General features: G+C 36.3%; 3 protein-coding genes and 1 long non-coding RNA gene across 14 annotated transcripts; 3 read left to right on the forward strand and 1 right to left on the reverse strand.

Annotated features, from left to right (window-relative positions):
- Positions 1 to 1,719: 1,719 nt before the first annotated feature.
- LOC111474295 (uncharacterized WD repeat-containing protein C2A9.03-like) lies at positions 1,720 to 7,099 on the reverse strand. Of its 10 annotated transcripts, none has more exons than XM_023119453.1 (10): positions 6,826 to 7,099; positions 6,381 to 6,541; positions 6,116 to 6,283; positions 5,634 to 5,720; positions 3,194 to 3,328; positions 2,999 to 3,109; positions 2,801 to 2,892; positions 2,598 to 2,703; positions 2,426 to 2,512; positions 1,720 to 2,305 (listed from the first exon to the last, which is right to left on the reverse strand). In XM_023119453.1, the coding sequence occupies exons 2-10, from the start codon at positions 6,534 to 6,536 to the stop codon at positions 1,892 to 1,894; spliced, it is 1,356 nt and encodes a 451-aa protein (XP_022975221.1). In that variant the 5' UTR covers positions 6,537 to 6,541; positions 6,826 to 7,099; the 3' UTR covers positions 1,720 to 1,891. The 10 variants fall into 10 exon arrangements, with proteins under 10 accessions (XP_022975221.1, XP_022975214.1, XP_022975220.1 ...); XM_023119446.1 differs by having other exon boundaries at positions 6,116 to 6,292; XM_023119452.1 differs by having other exon boundaries at positions 6,116 to 6,292; positions 6,381 to 6,540; positions 7,080 to 7,098.
- Positions 7,100 to 10,769: 3,670 nt separating this feature from the next.
- On the forward strand, positions 10,770 to 19,867 carry LOC111474282 (probable helicase MAGATAMA 3). 2 transcript variants are annotated; one of them, XM_023119434.1, is made up of 9 exons: positions 10,770 to 10,942; positions 12,000 to 12,307; positions 12,452 to 13,447; positions 14,354 to 14,542; positions 14,995 to 15,090; positions 15,196 to 15,358; positions 16,221 to 16,350; positions 16,445 to 18,211; positions 18,329 to 19,867. In XM_023119434.1, the coding sequence occupies exons 2-9, from the start codon at positions 12,109 to 12,111 to the stop codon at positions 18,755 to 18,757; spliced, it is 3,969 nt and encodes a 1,322-aa protein (XP_022975202.1). In that variant the 5' UTR covers positions 10,770 to 10,942; positions 12,000 to 12,108; the 3' UTR covers positions 18,758 to 19,867. The 2 variants fall into 2 exon arrangements, with proteins under 2 accessions (XP_022975202.1, XP_022975194.1); XM_023119426.1 differs by having other exon boundaries at positions 12,000 to 13,447.
- Positions 19,868 to 20,134: 267 nt separating this feature from the next.
- On the forward strand, positions 20,135 to 20,938 carry LOC111474366. The gene is made up of 2 exons (XR_002715980.1): positions 20,135 to 20,305; positions 20,499 to 20,938. It is a non-coding gene; the product is annotated as an uncharacterized LOC111474366 (long non-coding RNA).
- Positions 20,939 to 22,074: 1,136 nt separating this feature from the next.
- LOC111476480 lies at positions 22,075 to 22,877 on the forward strand. The gene is made up of 2 exons (XM_023120153.1): positions 22,075 to 22,442; positions 22,510 to 22,877. Exons 1-2 carry the CDS (start codon positions 22,186 to 22,188, stop codon positions 22,703 to 22,705), a joined length of 453 nt encoding a protein of 150 aa, XP_022975921.1. The 5' UTR covers positions 22,075 to 22,185; the 3' UTR covers positions 22,706 to 22,877.
- The last annotated feature ends 714 nt before the right edge of the window (positions 22,878 to 23,591 follow it).

The raw sequence follows: 23,591 nt of genomic DNA on the forward strand, positions 1-23,591 counted from the left end.
TTCTTGCTCTTCTAAGATTATGTTTAGACAATTATATTGTTAAATAAATACAACTCTCTCCTATGATATTGTCCACTTTGAGCATAAGTTTTTCATGGCTTTGCTTTGGACTTCCCTAAGAGGCCTCATACCAATTGAGATAATATTTCTTGATTATAAACTCATGATTATTCCCGGTGGACTTTCATCCAATACATATAATTCAAATTAATTTATAAATTATATATTTTTTATAGTTGAGTAATTATGCTAGTATAAAATTGAATAGTCAACTGAATAGTAAATGAGAATATTTGAATGGGGTGATTTGTAAACAATATCTTGGAAATCAATTAATTCTGATTGTGGTTTTAGTAAAATGATTCTCTCAAATCTACTCCAAAGTTTAAAGAGAGAATTTTTGGGGCCACGAATTTAAGAGATAAGTGATGATGATGATTTGGAATCCAACGGCTGAGATTAATGCAAATATGGGGGGCCATGCAGTCGCCGGCGTTGAATTCAAAGGAAGGCGACCAACGGGCGACACGACAGGGAAAGACTTTTGGAATTTGGAAGGAAAACTTAACCGTGGTTAATTCTTTGAGAACCATAGTTAAAGTCAGGTTACGGAGGGAAGAATAAAAGTAGGGGTAGAAATGGAACAGAACACGTGCGTGGGGGAGGAAGCTATTGGGCTCCGGCGCCTGATCCTGCAGACTGAGCCGTGGGTTTTACTCATGTGAACTGACCCACGCGCATACCACCTCAGTGCGTGGGACAAGCGATGGCGCGATGATGTGAAGACCACGCGCTCAGTGCAGCGTCTGAAGAGAAAGAAACGGGAGAGGATGGGAATTGACCAAATTAGAGCTGAGAGAGAGGGAGGGAATCTGGAGTGGACATTGGAGCCATGTTGAACGGGACGAGGGTAATATGGAGACTTCGTAGATGTCGGTCACGTGCCTGCCAGTCTGCGTATATGACAATCGATGAAGGCGCCCTTCCTTTGTCTCTTCTCTTCTTATTTTCTATTGTTTCTTTGTTGCTTAAATCATATACGACTAAATAAATTTTTTTTTTTTTTTTTTGTCAGTTAAAATCCTTCATTTCAATAAAAAGACAGGAAAAAGAAAAGGTCATAGTTCCTTATTTATCATTTATATAAGATTTTAGATTAATCTCACATACAACAAATCTGCTTAGATGAATTATCAAAATGCTGTTAGTTACTTTACATCAACGACTACATAAACAAATTAATTCATTAGTACTATTATTTTGAACAAAGTTTTGACCAAAAAAGATGAGAATATTAGGGAATACGGGTAGAAGAGTATAGAATAAGTGCAGTTTCAAACAATTTATTTTAGTGAATCTGTCCATTTAAATGATAAATATAGACAAATATGAGACCAATGAATAGGAAGACCCAGCATCAAGGCATAATTCCAAGGATCTCTTTTCGTAGTAAATAAAAGTATCAAATAAAAACAAAGATGGTAGAGAAAAGCTACAACCAAAGATTCGAGTTTACCATTTAATCCAATTCAAGAATGAAAGAAAGAAATTATCTATCATTTAGTTAAGTAAAACGAAAGAAACACCTACAGATTGGCTTATGGATCCAACAAGAATAAGCGAAGCAAAAATGAAATTCCTAGAAAAGAAAAAGAAAAAAAAAACAAAACTTCGCAATTTTGTGATGTTAATTAGTTTGTGCTATTTTGAACTATTGGATTTGCGATTTCAAGCTTCACTAGATTCTCTTATTTGTTCTATGCAGGCTGAATTTCTCAACTTCCGTATACAAACACTGTGCCTATGCTCTATTATCACTTTTTCGGACCCATACACAAACTGTTGAAAGGGAGGGTTATTTACAGGTAGAAGACTGGTTCCAGGCATGGCATTAAATCATGGAGTCCAAATACTTATTATCACGTCTCCTGTTGAACTCTAATAAGCTCCCGTAGGTTCGATCAGACACGCCAACAAACAGAGATTCAGCATCTGGGCTGAAGCATATGCCCGCTATTTCTCCGAACATATCAATCTCTTGCCCTTCAATATAACCAGATTGGGAATCAAAGATGTGGACAAAGTCTGCTGGCTCCGCCATGGCCACAAATCTACCATCCGAGCTGAATTTTACAGCTCTTATAGCCCCCATCCTCCCTTTAAGAACAGCCATGGACTCCGACATTTTCCTCACATCCCACAGCCTACAGGTTGTGTCTTGGTTTCCCGTGGCCAAAATATGCCCATTTGGGTGCCATGCGGAGGTGAAAGAGTAGTCAAGGTGCCCTTGAAGGCACCCAATAGCCTGTTCAAACCTACCATTTAGTATTCTACTATTTCTATTGCCCCTTTCCATTCTCTTCCTAAATCGATTGATGCACAATAATATCCACTGAAAAGGCAAGGCAAGGCAAGAAATACTCACTCGGCCAGAATTCGCATCAGTGATCAAGCAACCTGGACTGTCCCCAAGAACAGCAAGCAACTTGCCATCAGGGCTGACGGATGTGTTCTGTATGAGAACGGTGTAAGGGCACAGTATAGACCCTCGAATTATCAAAACAGTAACAAAGAAGAACCGACTGGAAGGCACTCACATTTACAGACCAGTCGAACGGGAAGCAGCCAAGGGAAGAAAAATTCTCGGCATCGTAAATCCTGACTTTGGCATCATTATTCGCCGTCATGATCCTTGTTCCACCACTGCAATAAAAGAATGATCATTAACTGTGGTATTAACTTTTTGTATGCTAGTAGGAAACTCAATGGGATAATTTTGCCCATTGATAGTGATGCTTACGTTGAATCTCGATAAATATCCACAGCATTAGTGATGGCATTGTCGTTTGCTGTAATTTTTGTGCAGAATGCAACCTCTGGATGATTTAGGTACTGAACGAAGCATAAGAAAGACAAAAATCAATGTTCAGACCCACAAGGAAACTGAATATGAAGTTATCGAGTGTGCTCATATGTTTTTAACTCTCGACTTGCACACCTTGCAAATAAGTTCCCCTTGAAAACCACCGGCCACAATCAGATTCTCTTTAACCGCCATAGTGCTTATCTGTACTCTGGAAAGTGGCTGAGACATCAGTCCAGGGAGTTTCTGCACAAGCCATCAAAACTACAATCAATCAATATGTCATACAAATATCTGGAAAGGATGTCTTCACAACGAAGCACCACATACCAAAGTGGGAACTACTGGTTTAGCTACATTTAGTACTTCTTTGCTCCTTCGAAGCAATGAAGACCAGTGCAACACTGAATAGTTCTGCATTAAGTATACGTCATGCTTTGAAGTTGCCCATAACAGATTTCTCAGCTGCACAGATTCAAAAACAGAAGTTGTGGCAACATCAGTGACTGCCGAAGGATGTTTAGGAGATAAAATCTTCAAATTTAAGATAAATGAGTACGAAATAATGAATAAATAATATTCTGTGGTGTCTGCTTCAACCAACTCCAGAAAGCGAAATACTTGACTAACTTGTCAGCTGGGACACTCTAGAAACCTAATGCCATCGCTCTGTTGTGACTAACTGACTTCACTAATAAACTTCAGAATACTAAAATGTCGTCAATTCTGTGATTAATTGACAGTGCTGAATTTCACATATGAACAAGGACAACACAACTTTGAGCAAATAAACAAACAATTCACCAAATCACCCTGCAGAAGGCTGATTCCACACAGCAGGTGAAAATAAAAACCAATTGCTTGTATAGAAACAACAAGACATTATAATTATCAAGGACACCAAAAAGCTATATAAAAGAATGAAAACTAAAAGAAAAGTTCCAACAAAACATTGGAAAGAAAAAAGTGCACAAAATAAGGTAAAATTAGAGACCACAACGATGCTTTTAGGCCTTGCAAAGTAACTACAGACTCGGCCACCACCAGACAATCTTGAAACAGAAACAGAAACAGAAACGTGGCATACAAAGGCATAGGTTAACTATGATAAGTGAGGCCCACCCGCTTGGCAGAGGCTGCCTCCTCCCTTCCACCCCACCCCACCCCAGGACTCTGAGCCTTGTTTCAGAGTATAACACATGCAGTTTTACAGTTACATGAGATAATCTTCGAAGGATACAAGATTTAAGACTAATGATAAATACAATCTCGCTGAGAGAAATACAAAGACAAGACATAATTAAATGTTTGACTAGCAACTGGTGAAAGTGAACACCAGTCTCCAGAACTGAGAAATTGAAATTCTGTCTAAAAATACAATCATGTATTAAATTATCAAAAGCAATAAATCGAAATTAAAGAATAGTAAGACTCCAAACGAAAATGAGTGCATGCTTTGGCCAACTCAACGAAAATTATAGTTGACACGTGTGGATGCCAGCATTTTTAACCAAAAAATAAAGTAGAACAACATAGGCCAAACAAATAAACTTAATAAGAAGAGTATCAAACAAATTATCCAAGTTGAAGCATCGAAGCAGAACTTGCATTTGAAATACATCATGAAGTGCGTAAAGGGATAAAAAAAAATATTTCGATGACAAACCCCTAAGTGTAGGGCATCGATAACATTTAACTAAAGCAATTTTCATACAGCCTCTTATGCCTTAAATGCTCAGATGGTTTCCTATCATACCATTTAAAGGTTGCGCCAGCTGCTCAGTTATAACTCCCACCTGCGTTACATGCTGAAATAAAGTGAAATAGCAGTCCTAGATGACAGAGAGAGGTTAATTCCATATATCATAGTTAGCAGCCATTAAAGTAACACATCAACAACTTCCTCACAAAAAGTTCGAAACAAAAAGTAAGGATACACATCAAAAGAAACGTTGCATCTACAGGGAAAAACAGAAAAATTATAAAAACGAAAAAGGCAAGGACGGTGTAACTCTAGAAGTTGACTGTACAGTTATCATAATTGCTCCACAGAACTAGTTCACCCACTTCGGAGAAGCAATAACAGAACAGTGTTAAGTGCCGAAAGAAATAGTGTATACCATAAGCATAAAGCAAATCTGTAACTCAATGATTTGAACACCCACAACCAATAAAAGACTAGTTCTATTGCGCTTGAATCCATGGTAGAGGAAGACTCTTTAAGCTGCAATATGACTAATATTGGCTGTGGGAGGAACTGATTCTTTGAGAGAACACAGAATCATAAATTAAAGAGAAACGTCTTCCTGACCAAGTATACTAAGATTAATTGGGTGGAAGTTACATTAATTGAGTTTGACCACTAGACTCCTACTCCTACTTTGATATTATGCTAAATCACCTTTGAACCCAAAATCTTAAGCAGGTGAGTTTAGGGTAAATTCGATTTTATCAGTATCTTGACACCGACGACTCATCAAAGCCACTACGTCAGGCGACCTTTTTTTTTCCAAATTGAGCATGCTCGGTGGATAAAGCACCACCCAGCAATGGTTGGAGTAAAATATTAAAATAAATAAGGATAAACTTTTAAAAAAATAAAGAAAAAAAATAAAAAGAAAAAAGGACGATGCAGAAACATTGTAGTCCACCTCAATCAGATATAAAAACAGCTCCAAACTAAACAACCTTAAATACGAACATCTAAACCGAAAATAATTATCCAGTATGATAAGAAGAATAAACAAATGCAATGAAAAAGAATCTCAACCTGGAAATGCACAATTGTTGACTTCACAAGCCTCGTATTGAACTGGAAGTTATAGAAAGCATGTCCCATCTCTACTTGCAAGCATTCCTGTTCAACGAGAAAGGGCAAGAAAACCAACTGATTACATATATATATAAAGCGTAAGATAGTTTATCTAGGTGCATGATATTTAAATGTTTATTCTTCAATCATAAAAGTGTTCGTTTTCAATTTCTGAAACGTGATCAAGGAGAGTAGCCCGGGGGGCTTACGAAAAAGTAAATGAATAGTAAATCGATATTTTATATTATTTAAAAATCAAGAAAGTAAATTGGGAATTACATGCGATAGCTAATTTACTTGAATCAAACGCAACTTGCCAAACGAAATCGACGTCTCCCATTCTCAATTTGTTTGATTGAGAAAAGCGATTCTCTCATAGTTATAAAAGAGAGAGAATTCCGCAATGTCTCAAAAAGTAAGATAACGACAGAGCCACTGACCTTTTCGAGGTCTTCGCGAGGGCGTGAGAGGTTCTCGTAGTTTTTGTACTGTTTCAAACGTGTCTCACGGCACTTTTCCCTTGTAAAATGAAGCCTCTCCCAAGGTATGCCTTGTATATCTTTCCCATTTCTAGCTTCCAACGCAGATGTATCAGTTCTTGACTTGCTCTGTCGAAGCCGAACGTCATTTTCAGTAATTGTTTATTAGTTCCCCTAACCAAAGCAAACACGAAGGGAAAAAGATGGAAAGGCACGGATAATTTACCATCTCAAAATCCTCTTCAAAATCATCGTCCACAGATTCCGCGTCGCTGTTCCTCTGCGCTTCGTCGTCACCAAAAAAGGAGTCGTCATCGAAATTATCCACGTCGTAATAGTCATCAACAAGGTAATCGAGGAAATCGTTTCCCAAATTTTCCATGGATCTGCAAAATGAGATACGTACTTTCAAGTTTTATATCAAGGAACACACACAATCTCGTACCGCGCCTGAACCGAGGCCGAGAAACAAACAGCTAAAAATGAGGTTCAAAAAACGATAACAGAAACTATCCAAATCATTCCAAATTCATCACTATACTCCAATAAAAGTCATCTCAGGCACATCATAATTGAAAAATTACCGACCTAGCAGAAACGAAGAGCAGAGTCGACAAAAACAATACACATAAACTAAATATAAAACACAGCAGAGAAAAATTATGCTTATAAGTTTTGAGAAACCGATATAGAATTCCAGGAAATGAAAATCGCAGCGACAAAAGATCAAATGGAGAACGATGAGAAGAATACCACACAAAAGCTTCTGAATAAACCGATTGAAAATGCGTTCTGGAAAAAAAAAAAAAAAAAAAAAAAAAGCAAAGAGGAGATGGAACAAAGAGATTCGAAGAGCAGCAAGAATTTCCGGCTTGGAAGAATTGAATCGGAGAAAAAGAGGAAGATAAAGGAAGAAGATGATTACAGAGAAACGTGTCGAGAACTTCGGATGCAAAGAGCGAGGGAAAACCGAGAGTGAAGGCAGTATATATATAGAGAGAATAAAAGGATAGAATCACAGGTCAATGGGTCGGGTCGTGAACAAAGTGGGACCCAACCAACCGCCCATCTTACCGGCACAACCTTTTCAGGGCCCACAGTTCGTACGCTCGGTGCTACACGTGTGAGGGCAAAGCGAAGGCAGCTTCTTCAACGGAAATAACTAATAACATTAACCGCTAAGAAGAAGGATGAGAAAGGACAAGTGTCAGTTCCCTCTCTTCAGCAGTTGAATAAGTGCCCACGTATTTGACTCATCAGCAGTTGTTGAACACGCACGTCAGCTTCTCATGGGTCCACGTGGCTAAGTTTGATTTAGCTAGGTAACACTAACCATCCTCCTTGTCCAAATGCTTCCTTCTACCACGTTCTACCAGGGGGACGAAGAGATGAGTATTATCGATGTGGACAAAAATGATGACGTCACAAATCAATAAAAAAATTAATTAGTATGTGTAGTTAATTGGAGGATTGAATTAATTAATAAAAATAAGTTGAAAATAATGCGTGGAGGAGTTGAATGGGAATTTAAATTAAGAAATTAGATTTTTATTCTTTTATTTGTCATACTTAAAATAAAATTATTTGTCGGTAGAAGAAAATTATATGGTTTATTGTTTGGGCCCAATTGGGCTGGAAAGTGGAAGATGAATGAACGAATAAAAGGCCCATTAGTTAGGGCCCATGGGCCGTTGAAGTAAACTAGTCGACTTTTCTGATCGGGCTTGAAAACGAGTCTCACATATAAAGGGTATTATAAATTAAAAGTATTCCTTAATGTTAAGAAAATATTTTATTAAGGATTTTTTTTTTTCTAAATTGTATAATTTTTATATATTTCAATAATATTCTACGCACAAAAATTAATTAAAATGTTTAGCCACAACTTTTTAACAACGTACGCCTTAATTTAATATTATAAAATATAACTTCAATTTTCAATTTAAATATAATATAAAAAATGGAATAATAACGAAGAATATAATATTCATTTACGTTCTCATTTAGTTATTGGAGAGAAAAACATGGTTTACCAGATAAATGAATATCCTTAAAAAAATAATAATAATAAATAAAAATTATGATAAAAATATATTAATGAGGTAACATATTGAACCATTTTTTTTTTAATAAATGATTTTACCGTTAAAAAATAAGGCATTTAAAATTTTAAAAATTGTTTTTATTTTCAGAAATTAATTATAAATTCAAGTTTTTTACATAAATTTCAGAATATCATGATTGATGCACGTAAATAATGTAAATAATGTATAAATTTAAAACGAAAGGCAAAATAGGAACAACGAGTGGGGACCACGGGAGTTAGGTTTGGTTGGAGGAACTAGTATATTCTTAAATTTAAAAAATTAAAAGATTAATGTAAAAAACAATAGAACACACGAAATTACCAATTTGTCCTCTGGAATGATGGTTGTTGCAGGTTGGAATTGGAATTAATTGAATATCGACTAGTTAGAAGTTGGGCCTTGGGAGCTATACATATATAACTGCTAGCTCAATTAATTAAATAAGAGGTTTGACTAATAAATAAATAAATAAGAGGTTGGATGTTGGTAACGTTATTAAATTTTCATTTATATATAAATAATATTTACAAATGTGATTTTTAATAATTGTTGAATAATATTACCATTATTGAAACTTTTTTTAGCAAAATATAAACGCGCTACCATCTTAGAACCGTAAAGGGGTGGAGTAGTCTAGTCAGCAGCTTGTTCGATCTAAGTTCGTCCAATGAAGAGTTTCCTTAAGATACGTATAAGGCTAGCTTGAAAAGCCATATATATATATATACATTATTGAGTTGTCTCCAACATTTTTATCGAATATACATCCATGCATATATATATATATATAAAAATTTAATTATATTCGAGTTTATTAAAATATAACTGTTATGGTCCTAATAATATTTTGATTAATATTTTGAACTGGGTTTATTTATTTTTATATTATAAATATGTTTTATAGTTTATGAAACACACGTGATAAATTTTTATTTACAAATGTGGAAAGTAGAGTTTGAAATTAATGAGACAAATTTTAAAAAATTATAATTTATTGTAGATTTTAATTTGTAATTAATGTAACAAAATTTAATAAATTTTGCATAATTTTTTATTAAAATACCATTTTAGTCCATCTATTTTAATTTAATTTAATTTTAATCTTGTATTTCAATCAAATCTTAATTACTTGTTTTTTTAGTTTAAAATTAATTTTTTAATCAAAATTAAACAAAAAAAAAAAATACATCCAACCCCTCGATATGAAATTTCACAATAAAAAACAAATTTTTATATTTTTTACTTATATTTTGATTTAAAAAAGAAAAAGGGAAGGGAAATGTTGTTGAATTTAACCTAATTCCGTTTTTTTGTACATAAAAATATAAAAAATAAAAATCATTTTCGTTTTATAAGTTTTTTCTAGAAAATAAGTCGAATAAATATTTAAAAAAAAAGTGTCATTAATGAATAACGTATTTCAATGAATATGAAGTCAAAAGTAATTATTTGTTTTTCAATTAACATCTACTCTTTATAATTGTTTTTTTAAATATGAACTAAGTTATTAAAACCAACAAAATTAGCTTTATTTAACTTGTTTTTTAAATAAAAATAAAACACATAAAAAAACAAACCCAAATTAAAAAAATAAAAATCAAATAACTATTAAATTAATTTTTTTAAATATGCTATTTTAATTTTGTACTTTGAATTTCATTTTATTTTAGTGTTTATTGTTTTAAATATTAAAGTTTATTCTCATATACTTTTAATGATTCTCACAAATAGTTAATAATATTAGTTTATTGTTAATTTTTTTTTTATTAAAGTGCACTTTTTTAGAAATACACTTTATGTCTTTCTAGCATGTATTATTATTATTTGATTAATTTCAACAATAAATAATAAATTTAAAGTTGGGTGAAAATATATAGATTAAATTTAAAATTTAATTCGAAAATATAATTAAATTTAAATAATATTTTGAAAAAACTATATTTTCGAAAATACTCTTATTGAGCTCGCCCATCATTTTTGTTATTTTCTAATCTCCATCGTATTTATCTCGTCATAAAATAAAAATAAAATAGGAGTAGAATTAAATTGTACATTTATTTTTATTTTATTTTAATAAATAATATTTATTGGTTATAAATTAAAACTTAATTGAGTGGATAGAATATTTTAAATTTAATAATTGGAATCCCTAGTACTCTACTAACTAAAAAACAAATATTACATGAAAACTAAAAAAAAAAATGAAACAAATTTGAAAATATTTATCTATTTTAAAAAAACAAGGGGTGGATTTATTTGAAAACATATAATTGTACCACGTGTTACCGAATATACCCTCAGATTTGGGATCTGAAGTCCCATATACACAGGGACGTAGTAGTCAATTCGCACTGAATCCGGGGGTAAAATGTAATTATGTTAATACAAGGCGCACTTTTTGGGGTTTCCGAAGTGTTGAAAGGATAATTAATATATAAATAAATAAAAAAAAAAAAACCGGGAGAAAATTTAACGGTGAACGGAGAAAATCGGAAGCGCGGAAAGAGTCTCGATATTTCCTATATAAACCCCCATGACATATTGGTTTGCCTCATATTTGTGCTCGCTTTCTTCCTCGCTCTTGCTTGCTCTGACTCTCGAATCAAAGAGCTCCCCTTTCTCCTCCCTTCAATACTTCTCTCTCTTTCGCTCTCTATCTCTCTCCATTTATGCATTCAAGGATTCAAGGAGTATCCATAAGGTAAAATTCTCGAAACATGAACACCATCCAATTTTTTCCCCTTCTTTTCGCCTGGAAATTTGTTGGCGTCCCCAAGTTCAGTCGCCCTCCAGTAATGAGATTCAAATTGCTTAATTGTTACCTTTGACTATCGGTTGGTAGCATTAGTTTTGAATCTGTACGTATTATTGATTAGATTTATATTCGTCGGTTCGATCTCTAAGTTAGGTTGTTTTTTATTGCAATTATAATGAGGGATTGAATTCTGGGATTGAAGTGATTTTGGTTAGCTCTGGCGGGTTTGGGAATTTTGACGAGCGTAGAAGCGGAATTGGTTGAAGGCGTGTGCATTATTTATCTGTTTCTCTTTTTTTTCATTTTTGCCCTAGAGAAAAGATGCTTGCTGGTCGTGATTAAAGAATGGGTCTATTTGGTTTAATGGCGGCTCTCTTGATCTGGAGCGATTTACTGGTTTTTCAGTCTAACTGTCTTGCACTGTTTTCTGGACCATGAATACCTAATTTGTTTGACACGGGGACGTCGTTGTTCTGTGTTTGCCAATTAAGCGTTTTGGTCGAATTAAAAGCTTCCCCTTAGTTTGCTCAATGTTCACTTGGCGTTTTGTGTCGTGGTGAGTCTGGTGACGTTAGTGGTTGTTGTTGTTTGGAACCTTTTCTGGAGTCCTGAATCACGTGCGATTTAATAATCTGGATGGGGATTATGCTTTTTAGTTGTATGCAGTATCACAAGCTATGCATTCTATCTAAAGTTGTACATTTTACTTGAAACAAATTTTGTCATGCTTACATGAATGACGTTTTAGTATCACTTCTCGTAGAAGTTATTCCCTCTTGAGAGTTGATTTGCTTACATTGAGTCCGTTGGATCCTTACAACATCGAAACATGGTGATTATTAAGCCTCTATCAATTAAAACTTGGGTGTTTTTCTGCCACATTGATTTTCCTGATCTGTTATTCTTCTGCACATATTTTCCTTTTCATCTTAAACTACGTTGGTGATTCTTTCTTTTCTATTTATGCTATATAATTGTATTTCATTTATGTGTGGACTTGCAGTTGAGGGTCAAGGTTTATTGGACTCAGGATCCTTTTCAAGATCCTCGCTGGAGACAATTGTATCAATAGGGACTGTTTACAATTTAGTTTTTATGCATTTTTGTATGACATGGGTTCTCGAGGAAAATTACTTTTTGATCTTAATGAACCCCCTGTCGAGGATAATGAAGATAGTGATGGTCTTGTCTTCCAGCCTCAGAAGGCTCAACCATCTTCAAATTCCCATGCTTCAGACTTGTTTCCAGCATCAGGAGGTTCCCAAAGAATATTGAACAACCATGCATTTTCTCATGCATCTTCCGTATCAGGTTTTCAGCCTTTTGTTCGAAGTAATCTTGGTTCTAATCCTGAAATTGGAGAAGAACAAAACAAATTGTCAGATCAAAATTCAAAGACTACATCATCATCTAAGTTAAGTAATGTTCAGACTGCTGCACCTGTGTTGGTTTCAGGTTCTAGAGACACTCAATCAGTGGAAAGGGAAGAAGGAGAATGGTCTGATGCCGAGGGTTCTGCTGATATAAATGGAGTTAGTGTTTTGCATAAACAGTTAAAAGCTTCACAAGAGAAGGGCCTACATTCTCCTTCCCCTGATTTTTCCGAGAACACTACCAAAATTTCTGATAGTACCATAGATAAAAGTAGTAATCATGTTCCTTCAACTTCCGATCCAGAGCCAAATGATCGTAAAAGCAACAGTATCCTAAATACAGAAAGCAATGTTAAACTTGATACATCAACAGATAGTGTTCAGGAAGACACTGGGTTGCTTCCGAAACAAAGAGAAGTCAAGGGTATTGAAGCAAGTCATGCTCTAAAATGTGCTAATAACCCGGGAAAGAGGAAAATAGATCAACATCTAGAAGCCAAGCTTGGGAAGAAACGTAATAGGCAGACAATGTTTCTTAATTTAGAAGATGTGAAGATGGCTGGGCCTATCAAGACTTCAACGCCTCGAAGGCAAACATTTCCACCTCCTGTAACCACTCGCATTGTGAAGGAAGTTCATATTGCAACCCAAGTTAATGAACGTGTTGGGGAAAAGCAGGCTAATAAAGACCAGAAACAAGGTGATGTTTCAAGTCATGAAGGAGGCATTTCCTCAGAATCCGGTGAATCAAAATTGGACAGTAATGGTGATATGAGTTCTGGGTTACTAGCTCGGCCAAACAGGCCAAACAATGATGGAGATGTCCCAGCAGAGGCGTCCTTACCACCAATTCCTAGACATGGCTCATGGAAGGTACCTACAGATCCAAGGTTGCAGAGGAATATGCAGGTATCCAATAGGAAACCAGCTATGTCTAATCAAAGTTCTTCTGACCACAAGCAGATGAATAAGAAGCATCTTTCTGCCAAGAAGCAGAATTCTGTCAGTACTCATCAAGACTCATCAGTTGAACGACTTATACGGGAGGTGACCAACGAAAAATTTTGGCATCACCCAGGTACAAGTTCCTTTCCACATGAATATATGATTTGCTGAACTGATTTTTTTTTTCCGCATGGAGTGTTGATTTCTTCCAAGTTTATATCAGCAGTTGTGTCAAAAAGTTCCCATCTAATTCAAGATGAGTTGGGCTGCTTTTACTTGCAAACATTTTAAATTTTACAGTCTAACATGCTTTTGCGTTTGTATGGCTTGCAGCTGAGTTTTGCTTTCTAGTTCTCATTATCAAATACTCCCTAGTATATGTACAACAGAAGGAAGAAATTGGCTGTGAAACTATGGTTTTAGTAAAATGCAGTCAGTCTTTTGCCTGCTTATTTTGATTCTATATCATATTCTTACTGAAATTGTGTGTTAAGTTGGATCCCTCTAATAGTGGCTATAAAGTGTTATGTTTGTCTTGCTCAGGCCCACACATAACAGACGGATCCTACAGCTACATGAGGCGGGTCTTCCTCTAGGGAGCCTGCTGGATGGAAGGATATCCTTTCATATTGAGTATTGAACCACAACTTTCCTTTATGCTGGAGTGAAATCACCCTTTTCTATGAAAAATAAAATGCAGTTTACTTGGCTTTTAAATTGAATATTGCTAAATGTTTGTTTTTCCATTTTTTCTCTCCGCTTCAACATGTTTCACACTTTAGGCTTGTCATGCGGTTATATTCTTAATTTTAGATATTAAACAATGAAGTATATTGAAGAGTACTAATGTCATTATTTCTATAACAATAAAATAACAAAAACAACTCCCATTACATGCAGCTATTGTCTTGTTTTTCTTTTTAAAATTTTATTGTTCGGACTGCTGCTAATTTGTTGCTAGTTGTAATTTGGTAGTTGGATGGTTCTCTGTCACAATCAATTTATTTATCATCTAACTGAGTGCATTGTCATGTATCAGAGGAAACTGAACTCCAGTGTGTTCCTGGTCGGTTTGAATCTGTGGAAGAATACATCAAAGTGTTCGAACCTTTGTTATTTGAGGAATGCCGTGCTCAACTTTACAGTACGTGGGAGGAATTATCTGAATCATTCTCAAGAGATACACATGTGATGGTTCGTGTCAAGAATATTGAAAGGAGGGAAAGAGGTACTTAGTTTTATATGCAGCTTTTATATTTTCGTTATAAGTTTTTGAAAATTTCAATTTCATGCAGTTTCATTTCTAGCTATTTAATGAGTTAAAAGGTTATTTATACGTTTTGGTTTGTTTTATATTTAGGGCACAAAAAAATAGGCTTGACAGTTGAGTCTAGTAATTTGTTGGAGCATATTGAAGTTGGTTTAATTTATTAACAGTGCTTAACAACCAGCAAGAGATGTCCCATATGATGTGCTATTTTAATTTATGTTTTGAAGATATAATATTTTATCATTAGTTTAGTTGTCATCAGCATCATGAAGGTCTATCTTCAGTTGTGTTTTGCAAGTCTTCCCCTTGTGTGGAAAAGGGCAATCTGATTCTTATCTTGTTTGTCAAAGTCGCTAAGTTCTTATTATACAGGCAGTTAACTAGATGCTAATTCTGGCTTATTTTCTTAGGATGGTATGATGTAATAGTTCTTCCTGTGAACGAGTGCAAGTGGTCATTCAAGGAAGGCGATGTGGCAGTTCTTTCATGCCCCAGACCTGGATCAGGTCTGATATAATATTTTCCTTCCAAGCTTATAATAAACTGTGATGTGAGTAGTTTTTCAATATGGCATTGTTCTTGCTAAAATTATCTTTAAATATGCTGAGCAGTTCGATCTAAGAGGAACAGCACTATATCTGAGGAGGATGATGAAGACCCTGAATCTGGTGGACGTGTGGCTGGAACTGTACGAAGACACATTCCCCTTGACACCCGTGATCCTCCAGGGGCTATCCTTCATTTTTATGTTGGGGACTCATATGATCCTAATAGGTAGGTTCATATTCAATTTCTTCAATTTGATGATGGTTGTTTCCTTGCCATTTTATGTTGACTGAATTATTTTACAAAATGTATATAATACCTCTTGTAGAATAATTTTGAAGAAAAAAACTTTTTTCAGTCTGATGGACTGGACTTGTGAGGTTCTAATTCATTGATTATTTCAGTGTTCAATCTTAGTGATATTTCTGTTAACCTTTAATGATGCACGTCTATAATGCTGCTGCTTGAAGGCACTTGCCAAGTATCTTCTCAATGTAGTTCTGAGTGGTGCAATGTGAATTCTACTCGGAAGTTTCTTCCAAGTACTATAATCTCATGCTGCACTAAGATATTAGCACTGCTTGCAGAGATATCTTCAAGTCCCATTGTTGATACTACGGTAGTACTTTTGAGTTCCAGTTATGAAGAGTAACTGAAAAATTAGATAACTTATTTTGGGTATAAAGTGGGTTTATGAAGTCTTGAATGTGAATGAGGTTTGCACGGGACTTGACTGTTGTTTGGTTTACAAGGAACATAATTGTCTGAAAGGAAGTAAAATGTTTTTCCTCCTACAGTTATCGCATATCATCACTCATAGCTTGTGTCACTTTTATTTCTGTTTGTAGAAAGTTTGTTTTTTGTTATTAAGCTACACAGTTGTCATTGTCAGCATGGATTTGATGTTGTGAATTTCTTATCATTACTGGTATTATTGTTTTTTTTTACCAGAAAAGGAGACTATTTATTAAAGTTCTTTTTGTTAAAAAAAACCTATTTTCTTCAAAATTCTTGTGGGGAGGATTTCCTGTATGATATTATCTTATATTTTATACGATTTTTCATATTATTACTATTTTTTGAATAGCAGGATTGAAGAAGATCATATACTTAGAAAATTTCAGACAAAGAATGTTTGGTTTTTAACATTGCTCGGTTCTCTTGCAACAACCCAACGAGAGTATGTCGCCCTGCATGCATTTCGTCGGCTCAATGTGCAGGTAGTGGTGTTTGCATTTATTTGGATTCAAGGGCGCCTTATGTATTCCCCTTTAAATTGTTACCATTCTGCTAATTGTTTACCATTTGTCTCAGATGCAATCTTCAATCCTTCAGCCTAGTCCTGAGCAATTTCCGAAGTATGAGCAACAATCACCTGCTATGCCCGAGTGTTTCACACAAAATTTTGTTGAGTATCTGCATAGGACCTTCAATGGACCCCAGCTATCTGCAATCCAATGGGCAGCAACTCATACGGCTGCTGGTACAAGCAGTGGGACAGTCAAGAAGCAAGAGCCATGGCCTTTTACACTCGTACAAGGTCCTCCTGGAACAGGTAAGACCCATACAGTTTGGGGAATGCTAAATGTTATACATCTGGTTCAGTATCAGCATTACTATACTTCTTTGCTCAAGAAACTAGCACCAGAAAGCTATAAACAAGCTCATGAGAGCAGCTCAGATCATATCACTACTGGATCCATTGATGAGGTACTCCAAAACATGGACCAAAATCTTTTCCGCACTCTTCCTACACTGTGTCCTAAACCTAGAATGTTAGTGTGTGCACCTTCAAATGCTGCAACAGATGAGCTTCTTGCTCGTGTTCTTGATCGGGGGTTTATTGATGGGGAGATGAAGGTATATCGACCTGATGTGGCTCGAGTTGGTGTTGATTCACAAACTCGTGCTGCTCAAGCAGTTTCAGTTGAGCGTAGAACAGAACAACTTTTGGTCAAAAGTCGAGATGAAATCTTTAGATGGATGCACCAGCTAAAGGTTCGTGAAAATCAATTATCTCAACAAATCAGTAATCTTCAGAGAGAACTCAATGTTGCTGCAGCTGCCGTTCGTTCTCAAGGATCTGTTGGTGTTGACCCTGATGTTCTGGTAGCTCGTGACCAAAATAGAGATGCATTGTTGCAAAACCTTGCTGCTGTTATAGAAGGTAGGGATAAAATTCTAGTTGAGATGTCACGCCTTGTTATTTTAGAAAGCAGGTTTCGATCTAACAGCAATTTCAATATGGAGGATGCACGAGCTAGTCTTGAGGCAAGTTTTGCCAACGAGGCTGAGATAGTTTTCACTACAGTATCAAGCAGTGGTCGCAAATTATTTTCTAGACTTTCTCATGGTTTTGACATGGTAGTTATTGATGAGGCAGCCCAAGCCAGTGAGGTAGCTGTTCTTCCACCGCTTTCTCTTGGTGCAGCAAGGTGTGTGCTTGTTGGAGATCCCCAGCAGCTCCCAGCCACAGTAATCAGTAAAGCAGCAGGAACACTGTTGTACAGTAGAAGTCTCTTTGAAAGATTCCAGCAAGCAGGATGTCCCACTATGTTGTTATCAGTGCAGTACAGAATGCATCCTCAAATACGTGACTTCCCTTCAAGGTACTTCTACCAAGGACGCCTTACTGACAGTGAAAGTGTTGCTAATTTACCTGATGAAACATACTACAAGGACCCTTTACTTAGACCTTACACTTTCTTTGATATTACGCATGGACGGGAATCTCATAGAGGGGGATCTGTTTCATATCAAAATACTCATGAAGCACAATTTTGTCTTCGTATTTATGAACATCTACAAAAGACCGTGAAGTCTTCAGGCATAGGTAAAGTTTCTGTCGGTATAATAACACCATACAAGCTCCAATTGAAGTGCCTCCAACGTGAGTTTGAGGAGGTTCTGATCTCTGAAGAAGGGAAGGATCTGTATATTAATACTGTTGATGCTTTCCAAGGTCAAGAAAGGGACGTGATTATCATGTCTTGTGTGCGTGCCTCCAACCATGGCGTTGGCTTTGTTGCAGATATTCGTCGAATGAATGTAGCACTGACTCGTGCCAGGAGGGCCCTGTGGGTATGCTTCTATTTTTCTCTCCATCAAGTTTTTGCAGTCTTTCTTACACCTACATAGATACATACTTATACTATTATCTGACAATTTGAAAACTTCGATATTGTTCTTTTCAACCAGGTAATGGGTAATGCTAATGCTTTGATTCAGTCTGAAGATTGGGCTGCGCTGATCACTGATGCGAAGTCAAGGAACTGTTACATGGACATGGAATCTCTCCCCAAGGACTTCCTCGGACAGAAGGGGTCTACTCAATCTACTTTGCCTGGGAAGAACTCTTCCAACATTAGGGGTCTGAGATCAGTTCTTCCAAGACATAGGACTCTGGATATACACGTGGAGTCCAGGTCTGGAACACCATCGGAAGATGATGAGAAATCAAACTCTGCGGTAATCCCTAGGAATGGAAATTACCGGCCTTCTAAGGCGGCGGTAGAGAATTCCCCAGAAGACTTCGATCAGTCAGGTGACAAATTGAGAGATACTTGGCATTATGGTATGCACAAAAGACAAAGTTCTGCTGGGACTATTGGGAAGAGAGATATTTAATTATGGCTTTTGAATTGTTTTAATGGTTCAGAGGAAACCTCTTGGTTAATGTTATGTGTGCATCCTCATGATGCTAAGCTTTTGAAGCCTACATTGCATGCTGATCCTTAGCAGTGTCTGAGTATGTGATTGACTCGGAAATCTTAAACCTAAGTAGTTGAAGATAAGAAGAGCAGAAGCATACAGTAATGAAATAAGTTGCACAGCATCTGCAGACATCTGTTCTGAGCGGGGAGGGATCCATTTCTTTGATTTAGTGGATCCTTTTGGGTTGGCAGCATAATACCGTAAGGTGAGCGTGCTGTTTGAGGCTCATCGTGAAGTTGGGCCACTTAGCTTCTTTTCCTCTCAGTATTATGTATGCATGTTTAGGGATCAAATCATGGCACCTGGATGTTCCATCACGAGAACTCGAGAGCTACGGGCCAAAAATGGGAATTGAATTGGATGCTTGTGGTCAGTGGAATTACTGTCCTCAATTGCCGTAACTTGCAAAAATGGTCTTTGATGATTAACCCTCGTGTAGATGGAGATCAACTCTCTGGGGAGCTGGCCGAGGTAAATTCACACGTTAAAGATGTTCAAAACATTGGTTTGGACAATAGAATGCACGAAAAGATGACAGTTTAGGCAGGTAAGAATGTTCAGGGTTGCTGCAATGTTGTGTTTTCTCGACCTTTTTTGAGGAAACACACTCTGCTCAGCCCTTGTTTAGTTTGAATATGGTGCGAGGGAGCTAAAGTTATAAGGGGATAAAGCAGGTGGGAATAGAAAACAATTTGTACAGAAACTAATGGCCTGGGGGAGCAGCAGCAGGGGTTGTGTTTGAAGGTGTCAAAATCTTAGAATGGCGTTAATGCCTAATTGACATGTACATACCATACCCCCCCTCTTCATTTGAAATTATAGTAATTCTTTTGTTGGCAGTTTCCATCCCTTTTCTCTACCTAAGTTGTAACTGTGCCTACCACATTTAATATTTGTATGAAATTGTGCAGTGCTTTTGTGTTATTATTGAACAGGACAAACTCTACACATGGAACTTGGGTTAATGCCCCAACCCATGGGCGGTGTGCCTTCCTTTTAGTAGCTTGCGTATTGAATTGATCATTCCCTCTGTTTTGTTTTACTTTATTTTCTTTTTAGTCCACACAATGGTCGACGAGGATGTTTCTTTACCATATTGTTTAATTCAAAGACTCTTTATTTATGTTCTTATAGGTCTGTTTTGACAAGTTTTTAGTTCAATACTCAAGCTATGACGTTTTATGCATTTGATTGATAGTGAGATCTGTATTGCATGGAGCATGCTATTTTGAATCTGCCACCAGACCAGGAGAGTATGATCTGACTGATTGATTTCAAGGATTTTGACATGTCAATATCTCATTGAAAGCATCAAAGGAAACTGCACATGTTTTACGGGAACATCATCCCGAACTTCTTGGATTGACAATTCTATACATCTGTAACCGTTTAAGTTTACCGCTAGCAGATATTGTCTTATTTGGGTTTTTCCTCAGGGTTTTAAACGCCTGATAGGGAGAGGTATCTCTTTTGAATCATTATGCAATCTTATTGTTACTTGTCCTTCAAATGTGTCTGAATTTACTGTTCATCTCACTATGATGTGTGGTCCATATAGGAGAGTTCTAGTATCTATACTAAACTGCCATTTCTGTGTACCTGCTGCAATTATTTGTTGTTTACACTGCTGGATGATGTACTGTTTTGTTTACAGGTTGCAAAGCCTTCCCTGGAGACAAAAACAGCCAACAAAGTGAAATTCGTTTACTCCAAGAGGACACTAGGAGGATGTGTTTGATATGGACCAGCTGGTGCCTGCATTTGGTGGAAACAATAATGCTGGTTTCAACATAACCAAACATGCCGAGATGATGAAAGAACACAGTAAGCAGAAAAACCTCGAAAACTCTTCTTGTGAATCCTCAGAGATTCAAGTTCAACTCATGAAGGTCTAGTGTTTGAAGAGTGAAGACAGTTCCATATCAAATTATGCAATAATCTCTCATTCTTCTTGAAAGTGGCTGAAGAAATCTGTCCATCAGTATGTTGTGAGCCGACAGTGATCTAAACATGTTTGGTTGTGTTAATTTTGTTTTTAAGTCAGTAGTTGATGGAACTCTAATGATTTGTGAAAAAGGTGAAACATTCAACTGATGCGTGCATTTAAGGCATTCTTCCAACCACAACACTCACTGCTTCACCCCTATCAAACCATTCTTCCCCACCATAAATTTCACCTCACTCTCTGTCGATAGAGTGATGATACATATTTTATGTTAGTTTTAATTTCGACTATGTTAAAAATTTTTAAGGGGAAGCCCGAAAGGGAAAATTCCAAAAAGGACAATATTATTGGCTAGGGTATCAGAGTTAGACACCGGGCAATGTGCAAACGAGGACGTTGGTGGATATCGGACGGTGTGTTAGAGAGGACACTGAATCTCGAAGGGGGGTGGATCTGGGTAGTGTACCAGGGAGGATGCGAAGTCTCGGGGGTAGATTATGATCTCATATGGGTTAGAAAGAGCAACGAAACATTGTTTATAATAGTAAGATTGGATTGTTACAAGGAGCATTACAAATATTAGCTTGGGTCATTATTCCCGAGATAATGGTCTACTTCTTCACATTCACCGAGCAATACATGTGATTATTGATAGAGAAAAGATTCAAAAAAAAAAAAAAAAAAATGATGCAGTTTGCTTGCTTACACAATGAAAGCGGTTTATTGTGAGAATTATGCAGAAGAAAGAACACAACAATAATTGGAATCTGAAACCTCAACTTCAAGTGAGCTGTGCTCCACATGTGTGAGTCTAGGAAGTGTATTAAGTTTATAAATGGACCACTCTAATTTAGTGGACCTTATATTCCTCCTTAATTCCATCAACATCACTCACATACACCTATGCATTAGATTAATTAGCCACTGATTAATGTTTTAATATTCACCTAAAACTACAAATTACTTCCACTATTGTTTGCTTTCACTGCAGTAAAAAAAATAAAAAATCATGAAATTTACTGCCACCTTTCATTCCTCGGATTCCCAACCTTGGAGAGAGAGAGAGAGAGAGAGGTGAAATTACGGAGATACCCTTCTTGAGCTCAATAATTTAAAACAACTCCATTAAATGATTTTCCAAGTAGAACTACAAATTATTTGATTTTTGAAATGGACAGGCTGACGTGGATCCCTTATTTTTTTTTATTTATTTATTCACACGCGTCATTCTCGATTCTAATGAACGGACCAGATTCGTTCCTCAATTGCTGGCTCTCTTTTTTATCTCCTCCTCCTCCACTTCTCCCTCCCCTTCATTTCTTCTTCTTCTTCTTCCTCCTCCTTCAGAAACCAGAACCGGTTTTTTGTGATTCTGGGTTTGGAAATTAATTAAAAAATGTCTTTGGGGAAGAGATCACGTGCTCCGATGAAACGCACGCCGAGCATGACGGAGATCACCTTCGATCTGGGCAGCTCCGCCACCGACCAATTACCGCCGCCGTCGCTTGGTTACTCAACAATCACCCAAAAAATGGTGTCCCCAAGAAATTACAGACGGCACTCGGTTGATCTACAAGACAACGCTAATTTCCTCAGAGCTTGTTCTCTTTGCACTCGCCCTCTCGTCCCTGGCCGTGATATTTACATGTACAGGTAGATCAATTTAAATCCAATCCGATTTTTAGAATATGGGTTTTGAAAATGGACTCTGTTTTTTCAGGGGAGACAGGGGATTTTGCAGCGACGAATGTAGACAAAAGCAAATGAAACAAGATGAACGAATCGAGAAGTGCAGTTTAGCTTCAAAGAAAGCAGCAGCAGCGGCAGCGGCGGCGGCGGCGGCGGTGGTTGTTTCTAAATCGGTGGCCGTTCAGACCCAGATCTCCGGCAAGGGAGAAACAGTAGCTGCTTCATAGTGGTGATTAATGGATGTCTCTGTTTCCGGCGTTGTATCTGTTCTATGTATGAAGAAAAATTCCCAGAAACTGATGGGTTTTTGGAAATCATTTAATTTTGTTACTTGATTATTGGGATTAATTGGTTTGAGGAAATTAAGATATGAACATTTGATGCGTTGTTGTATTTGAATCTAATCCAACAGTCAACTGTATAATATAATGGAAGAGGGAGGAAGAGGAGGAGTTAAGTCAATGAAAAACCAGCTCCGGTTTATTCCAGATTGGGTAAATAATTTAATTAATGAGGGAATCTGAGGCCTTGTCAGCATGGCATGGATTGGGGCCCACGTGGCATGACAAAAAGACAACATATATCCCTCAAATTGGAGGGAAGATATTCACTTCAAAACTAATTTTACTTTTTTATTTAATTCTCAAACACGTTTTATAATTATATATATATATATAACCTATTAACTAACAAGATAGATAGGTTTGTTGTACACGGATTAGTACTGGGTTCGGTTAGAAAAATCTTTTGGTGGCTCGAGCAACTTGAATAAAGTTCACAACTTAGCCCAATTTTCTAGTTTCGAGTTGAGTTGAGTTAGGTTGTCGGGTTGTTATTTTCTTTAAACAATGTAAATAAATAAATATTATTTCAATAAATCTATTACAAAAGTTGAATATTCTTGGGCGAGTGCCAAACCCGCAAACTAAATAAAAAATTCAACCCAAAAAAAAAAAAAAAATCTACAACCCGACTTTTATGATTAAGATTGAGTAGTATGAGTTGATTAGATTAGGGAATAGTAAGAACACGAGCATCCTTTTAGACAAAAAAAAAAAAAAAAAAAAAAAAAAAAAAAAAAAAAAAAAAAAAAAAAAAAAAAAAAAAAAAAAA

This window comes from Cucurbita maxima, unplaced genomic scaffold (assembly GCF_002738345.1).
Source record: "Cucurbita maxima cultivar Rimu unplaced genomic scaffold, Cmax_1.0 Cma_Scf00003, whole genome shotgun sequence".
NCBI classification, from domain to species: domain Eukaryota; kingdom Viridiplantae; phylum Streptophyta; class Magnoliopsida; order Cucurbitales; family Cucurbitaceae; genus Cucurbita; species Cucurbita maxima.

Bases quoted from the DNA above. Each gene is read 5' to 3' on its own strand.
- LOC111474295 (XM_023119446.1), bottom strand. From the start codon at position 6,536: ATGGAAAATTTGGGAAACGATTTCCTCGATTACCTTGTTGATGACTAT. The intron at 6,293-6,380 runs GTAAATTATCCG...AATGACGTTCGG, and splicing joins TTGAAGAGGATTTTGAGATG to CTTCGACAGAGCAAGTCAAG. The intron at 3,110-3,193 runs GTATGTGGTGCT...TGGCTTGTGCAG, and splicing joins AACCAGTAGTTCCCACTTTG to AAACTCCCTGGACTGATGTC.
- LOC111474282 (XM_023119426.1), top strand. From the start codon at position 12,109: ATGGGTTCTCGAGGAAAATTACTTTTTGATCTTAATGAACCCCCTGTC. The intron at 15,091-15,195 runs GTCTGATATAAT...TATGCTGAGCAG, and splicing joins ATGCCCCAGACCTGGATCAG to TTCGATCTAAGAGGAACAGC. The intron at 18,212-18,328 runs GTATGCTTCTAT...CTTTTCAACCAG, and splicing joins GTGCCAGGAGGGCCCTGTGG to GTAATGGGTAATGCTAATGC.
- LOC111476480 (XM_023120153.1), top strand. From the start codon at position 22,186: ATGTCTTTGGGGAAGAGATCACGTGCTCCGATGAAACGCACGCCGAGC. The intron at 22,443-22,509 runs GTAGATCAATTT...CTGTTTTTTCAG, and splicing joins CGTGATATTTACATGTACAG to GGGAGACAGGGGATTTTGCA.